Here is a 6,286-nt window from a genome sequence, read left to right as displayed (position 1 = left end):
CTTCCTGCAATCAACAAACTAACCCCATGCCCAGAGCGCAACAATAAAAGAAGGCCTCCGCCTCTCCTCGATCGTGACGACCCGACTGCCGCGCATCGCCCCGCACGAGACGCTGAGATATCAGCACTGGGAGATCCCGGCCGGTGTATGTCTCCGTTGCCCCCTTGCCCCTCGTGCCCCCTTTCTCCCCATTCACCCCTCCCCCCACCAATGCTAACAAAGTAAAAAAAGACCCCAATAAGCATGTCCACCTACTTCATCCTCCGCGACCCGACCATCTTCCCCTCGCCGACCCGCTTCCTCCCGGACCGGTGGCTGCTCGCGCCGGAGGAGGCGCTGCGGCTGCAACGGTATCTGGTGCCTGCGTCGAAGGGCACGCTAGGGTGTTTGGGGCAGAAGTGAGCTCCCCCCTATACTTTTATCCCCCAGCATTATCTTTTCAGTGGCCTAGTACCCCCCTTCCCAGCATCATCCCCAGCCCTCTAAACACTCCCTCCCTCCCTCCCTCCCCACTTGCGCTGCGTGTCATCGTCACCGTTACCGTTACCGTTGGCACAACCCCCACTAACATTACCCGGATGGTGTATGGGGTATGCAGCATGAACGCAGCCTGGATGCACCTCGTCCTGGGCACGCTGTTCCGGCGCTACGAGCTGGCGCTCCACGCGACCACGCAGGCGAATGTGGAGATGACCCGGGATAATTTTATTGGGCAGACCGCGTTCGGGGCGAATAATGTGCAGGTTAGGGTTGTGGGGGTTGTGGGTTGATTTTTTGTGGTTGGGATGAGGGTGAGGTACTGGTTGGGTTGGGTTGGGTTGGGTTATGTTCGGTTGTGGGTTTTTGGTCAGGGACTCGGTGTGGGGATGAGAATGGATGTGCTTATGTGCTTGAGTGCTTGGGGTGAGTTTGGTTGGGCTTTTGCTTTGGTTGATGTGGAGGGTCCTTGAAGGGGTTTCTCTAGTTTAGTTGATCAGTTGTTTGGTGGGCTGGGTAGGGAATCAGAAATTGCCGGTTTTCTTGGTGATGTAAGTGGAAGGGGACTCAGACAGGTCAGGGTTGGGAGATGTAGTGGTGGTTTTTGATATTTTGATGTATTTAGTGCGAAGTCGAGAGGCAGAAGCGATTGGGTTATCAGGTGAAGAGGCGGGTGGATTCAAGCCACTATACATGTACTGTGCTGTACCACCCGACTAATATGTGCGGAGCGCGGACTTGAAAGTGATGTAGAGGACATTGGTCATGCCCAGAGACGCTACTTAAAATCATTCGACAGGCTTAGTTGTCTATAAAAATCATCTAAAAGAAAATCTAGTCTAGACTGAACAAATCTTTAGTCACCACCACATCATAGACATTCAACAAACCTTCTCAATAATCAGACTATCCTATGGACTTCTCGTATAGAAATGACCCTGGGTATTATATACGCAAAGACTGAGAAATGGCCAGGTCGCTCATGCAGGTTGAACTGTAGGAATAGCCTTCTCAAAAGGCTAGCTAGCACGCTTGGGTGGTTTACCGAAAAGCATCCCTCAAGCCAGTCGGTCATGCTCGAGCTTCTTCCGCATTGCGCCATGGATGCGCTTCTCGCGCAGGATCGTCCACAGGCACACAATTAGTCCGGCCAAGCCGGAGAAGAACGTAGTGTAGTAAGCAGCCTGGTAGCAGGCCAGCCCATCCGGGCATTCCCGGTCGCCGTCCGGGCCAACCACGGAGTGATGGTCGTATGTGTGCCCATAGAGCAGGTTGAACACGTTGCCGCTGAAAACCGGGGCAATGGTCATGACGCCCCAGTTCTGCGAGAGGCCGTTGATGCCGAAGTTGTGCGCGACCAGGGAGGGGAACACGCCGAAGAGGAACCCGTAGGCGATGCCCGTGAAGCCCGACACGATGGCCAGCTGGTGGGGGTTCGAGATTGACGACCCGGCGAGCTGGGTGATGGTGAAAACCAGAGCGGACATGAACAGGCACCAGAAGCGGGACATGTTCAACTTCTTGACCAGAAGATCCGAGCCGATCCCTGCAGGGTACACGAAGGCGTTGAGCTGATGAGCCAAGGCGGGACGTGGGGTGTCAGCACTTACCACTCAGCAGACGGCCGGTGAAGTTGCCAAAAGACAAGATCGAGACATGCATGACCTGTCGCTGCTGGATGAACTTCGAGCTTGCGCTGTCATCGTAATATGTCCAAAGTGCCTTGGCCTGCGGAGCTTAGCATCCCGCCGGACCGGACGAAAGGAAGGTCTTACGCTGTTTCCGATGTTACTGGTGTGCGGTTAGTCTTCATGCACAGTCAACGGGGTCATCATTGTACTCACTTGATCGTCATCAGGCCAATGCCAGACAGCAGCGCCATGGTCAGGAAGAGCTGCCAGAACTCGACCCTCGAAAGCATCGCCAGGCCTCTGACGTCTGGATGAGGTGAGTCGGGGGCAACATCAGAAATGGCATCCTCTTCAAGCTCCTCCCCTTCGTGCTCAGGTAGGGATTCGTGGGACGTTCTGAATGGGACTTTGGGTACCAGGGAAGAGGTCTCGTTAACATCGGGGTTGTGGTTGCGGGCAGTAGGGTTCGACGCGTTCGATTGCGACCTGGTATGGCCCGGGGGTTGGGAGTCAGAGATAGTATATCTTTGCGTACCTGCTTCATCAGAATCGTCATGGCCGGGTCGCAGCTCGTTGGACCTCGCTTTGCGCAGCCGACGTGATTCCACTCCGGGCGACCGGTCTCGGCCGAGTGACATGTACGAGTCTACGGGTGGGAGGATTCGGAGAAACGGGATCGAGATCAGGTTCAGAATACAAGTCCCCAGAGCCAACAAGAGGAGAAAGCGACCAGTATCATCCTTGAAGAGAACGCTGGATATCGTCGACCAGAAGAAGGCGCTTAAGCCGAAGGCCGCCAACGGAAACGCAGTCGCCGTTCCACGGTGCTCGGGGAAATTCGACGCCGCTGCAATCGTGGTGTCTTAGCACAAGTTCAACCAAGTCAGCCGGCATGGACTCACAAGTCTTGATAGATGCTGAGAATGCTGAGGCACTGCCGAAGCCGGTCAAGAAACTGAAGAAGGCCAAGAAAATGGTGCTGAGAGAGCCTGGCCCGCCCTCATGTGCTGTGCTCAGCGACGGAAATTAGCAGTCTTCTTCACCACCGGTGACACCAGCGCCTACCCAGATAGATGGGATAATAGCCCAAGCCAAGGGTGATGGCTCCCAAGAAGGTCGTCAGACGGGGGCCCCGAGCATCAGTCAACAGTCCCAACGGGATGCCTGACGCATACATGCCCAGATTTCCCGCAGCACCCTGGAAATTGTGAATCTCACGATCGACAGGATTGTATGAGCCGCAGGCAGCTTGCTTACAATGAAGTTGCTTTTTGTTGCTGAGATCTTCATCTGTTGCGCGAATTGAGGCGCCCATGCGGAGTATGCATACTGGGTCTGATTAGAACTCGCGTGCACGGTATATCAGATGGTGGATTGGCACATACGTTCGTCCCACAGGCGAGCGCAACCACCGTTGCTGCTATCACGGAGATGAATCGCTTCGTTTGATGCGATGAAGGCGCCATTTTGCAGTCTTTAGGTGCTGTTTGCGCCAGGGAAGCCAGGGAGCGGGGTTCACATGCAAAGAAAAGGTGGGGAAGGAGGTCGCAAGAAGGCGAGTGTCTATTTGTAGCCTCGACTCGGAGTGTTCCACGGATGGTGCAGGGGAGAAACGTTATCACGTCACGATAACCGAACAGAAGGCCGAACGCAAGGAGCCGGGACTAGTTTGTATGCTTAGTGGTAAGTTACTCAGATAGGTCAACTCGGAGTATATGACAGCGCCAATCGAGATAAACGAATGTAGACGGTGTAGTTAATCAATTGAAAAAACGAAAAGAAAGAAAGCTGAGTAAAGAGTGGTGAGGAGAGAGTAGAAAAAAGATAAGATACGAGAAAAATGAACAAGTAATGAGCGACAGCAGAGGGAGGAGAGGATTTTCACCTGGCACTCGCTCCAAGTGTCTTCTTTCGAGGGGACTCGTAATCGGGTGGATTGGAAGATCGCGCCGTCCTCGGCCTCGACTCCGCACTTGCGCTGCACTGGCAGTGGCAGTTCTGACAAGAACCACCAGGACCAGTCGCTTATCGCCGATAAGGCCCAAAGAAAGGGGGCCTGACCGTTCGCAGGCAATTTCTCCGATGCCGGCGGTGAGTCTCACATGACGAAGGCGGCGGCGACGACAACAATTGCCGGCATCTTCAACTTGCTGCCTGCCTTGCTTGGTCTGCAGTCCCGGCCACACGCTACGACTTATTATTCACCACTTGCGCCAGTTCTGCTACTATTCAGCGCTATCAATATCAAGTCACTACTCGAGAAGAAATAGAGGCATTGAAGGTTCATCATCATGGGAGCCCTTCTGTCTCTGCCTTTGTTGGCGATCCCGAGCGCCAGCACGGTACGTAATCTCTATCCTCCTCATCGCCCCGTCCACGACTAATCGCGACACAGCTCATCACCCTTGCGACTTCCTGCTGCGGCGCTGCGACCTGTTCCGCAGTATGTAGCGCATGTGGCAAGTTCCAGAACAGGTGAGACCTATGGCTAATCGGAGAACACGCGAACCTTGAACTAACACCGCGCAGCATGGCGACGAGAATCGCCTACGCCTTCATCCTCCTTTTCAACTCAATCGTATCCTGGATCATGCTCACGCCATGGGCGCTCAAGAAACTTCAGCAAATGACTTTGGACTACATGGAAATCCGGTGTGACGGCAAGGAATGTCACGGATGGGTCGCGGTGCATCGTATCAACTTCGGTCTTGGCCTGTTTCACTTGATCCTCGCCCTCGCCCTGCTCGGGGTGAGGTCCTCCAAGGATGGCCGTGCCGTTCTGCAGAATGGGTTCTGGGGTCCGAAGATCATCCTGTGGCTCGCGCTCGTGGTCACGTCATTCTTCATCCCGGAATCGTTCTTCTTCGTCTATGGACACTACATCGCCTTCTTCTGCGCCATGCTGTTCCTGCTGCTCGGGCTGATCCTCCTCGTGGACCTGGCCCACTCTTGGGCCGAAATCTGCCTGCAGAAGATCGAGGACCAGGACTCGCGGACTTGGCGCGGTCTGCTCATTGGCTCGACCGTGGGCATGTACCTTGCATCGCTGGTCATGACGATCCTGATGTATGTCTTCTTCGCCCACAGCGGATGCTCCATGAACCAGGCTGCGATTACGGTAAGTGACTTGCACAGTGCACATTCTGTGGTCATGGTTATTCTTGCTGACTCGTGCACTTTAGATCAACCTCGTCATCTTCCTGATCATCTCGATAATCTCTGTGCAGCCCATCGTGCAGGAGTCCAACCCCCGCGCGGGACTGGCCCAGGCCGCGATGGTGACGGTCTACTGCACGTACTTGACCATGTCAGCTGTCTCGATGGAACCGGATGACCGGCACTGCAACCCGTTGATTCGGGCGCGGGGCACCCGCACCGCTAGCATTGTTCTGGGCGCGATCGTCACGATGGCCACGATCGCATACACCACCACGCGCGCGGCCACTCAGGGGATCGCGCTGGGGTCGAAGGGCGGGCACAGCTACTCGCAGCTGCAGTCCGATGACAACGAGCACGGCCTCGTGACGCAGCAGCCCAGCAGCCGGCGGGAGATGCGGGCCGAGGTGCTCCGTGCGGCGGTGGCCAGCGGCAGCTTGCCCGCCAGCGCCCTCGACGAGAGCGACGACGAATCCGACGAGTACGACACCAAGGACGACGAGAAGGGCTCGACGCAGTACAACTACTCCCTGTTCCACATCATCTTCTTCCTGGCGACCACCTGGGTGGCCACGCTGCTCACGCAGAACCTGGACCCCGAGGCTGCGGACGACTTTGCGCCGGTGGGTCGGACCTACTGGGCCAGCTGGGTCAAGATCATCAGCGCCTGGGTGTGCTACGCGATCTACCTGTGGACTTTGATTGCCCCGGTGGTTCTCCCCGACCGCTTCGATACCTACTAGGGGTGTATGTAGTATAGCCGCGTATTCTTTGGCGTTGAGCGTTGCTTAGCGATTTTGTCGTTCTTTCTGTTTTGCTGTACAGTTGTATATATTTCTGGCACGAGTATGCAATCATTTTATAAAGTAGTCGTATTTCGCTTGGTACATTTACTTCGATACGTGAGTGTGCGTAGCCCACGCAAACAGTACGTATCACACTGCAGTGCAGGTAGCGGGGGGGCCCACAGGCCGATTAGTTATCGGAGTCGCGTAAAGTGGTAACCGCCCGACGCGTGGAGG

The 6,286-nt window shown here is 55.4% G+C and overlaps 3 protein-coding genes across 3 annotated transcripts; 2 read left to right on the top strand and 1 right to left on the bottom strand.

Annotated features, from left to right (window-relative positions):
* Nucleotides 1-243: 243 nt before the first annotated feature.
* On the top strand, nucleotides 244-770 carry BO66DRAFT_436333 (uncharacterized protein; the record flags this gene model as incomplete). The annotated part of the gene is made up of 2 exons (XM_025650919.1): nucleotides 244-398; nucleotides 467-770. 2 exons carry the CDS (start codon nucleotides 244-246, stop codon nucleotides 768-770), a joined length of 459 nt encoding a protein of 152 aa, XP_025506492.1.
* A 578-nt stretch (nucleotides 771-1,348) lies between these two features.
* BO66DRAFT_389958 (putative MFS transporter) lies at nucleotides 1,349-3,993 on the bottom strand. The gene is made up of 8 exons (XM_025646898.1): nucleotides 3,494-3,993; nucleotides 3,366-3,437; nucleotides 3,174-3,306; nucleotides 3,011-3,115; nucleotides 2,322-2,955; nucleotides 2,253-2,268; nucleotides 2,088-2,205; nucleotides 1,349-2,023 (listed from the first exon to the last, which is right to left on the bottom strand). The coding sequence occupies exons 1-8, from the start codon at nucleotides 3,572-3,574 to the stop codon at nucleotides 1,536-1,538; spliced, it is 1,647 nt and encodes a 548-aa protein (XP_025506491.1). The 5' UTR covers nucleotides 3,575-3,993; the 3' UTR covers nucleotides 1,349-1,535.
* A 271-nt stretch (nucleotides 3,994-4,264) lies between these two features.
* Nucleotides 4,265-6,133, top strand: BO66DRAFT_389956 (serine incorporator domain-containing protein). Its single transcript, XM_025646897.1, has 4 exons — nucleotides 4,265-4,450; nucleotides 4,504-4,583; nucleotides 4,638-5,226; nucleotides 5,291-6,133. Exons 1-4 carry the CDS (start codon nucleotides 4,400-4,402, stop codon nucleotides 6,005-6,007), a joined length of 1,437 nt encoding a protein of 478 aa, XP_025506490.1. The 5' UTR covers nucleotides 4,265-4,399; the 3' UTR covers nucleotides 6,008-6,133.
* Nucleotides 6,134-6,286: the final 153 nt, after the last annotated feature.

Source organism: Aspergillus aculeatinus (genome assembly GCF_003184765.1).
Source record: "Aspergillus aculeatinus CBS 121060 unplaced genomic scaffold BO66scaffold_11, whole genome shotgun sequence".
Taxonomy (NCBI): Eukaryota; Fungi; Ascomycota; class Eurotiomycetes; order Eurotiales; family Aspergillaceae; genus Aspergillus; species Aspergillus aculeatinus.
Note: the sequence above shows the minus strand (reverse complement) of the source record. Positions and strands in the feature narration are given on the sequence as shown.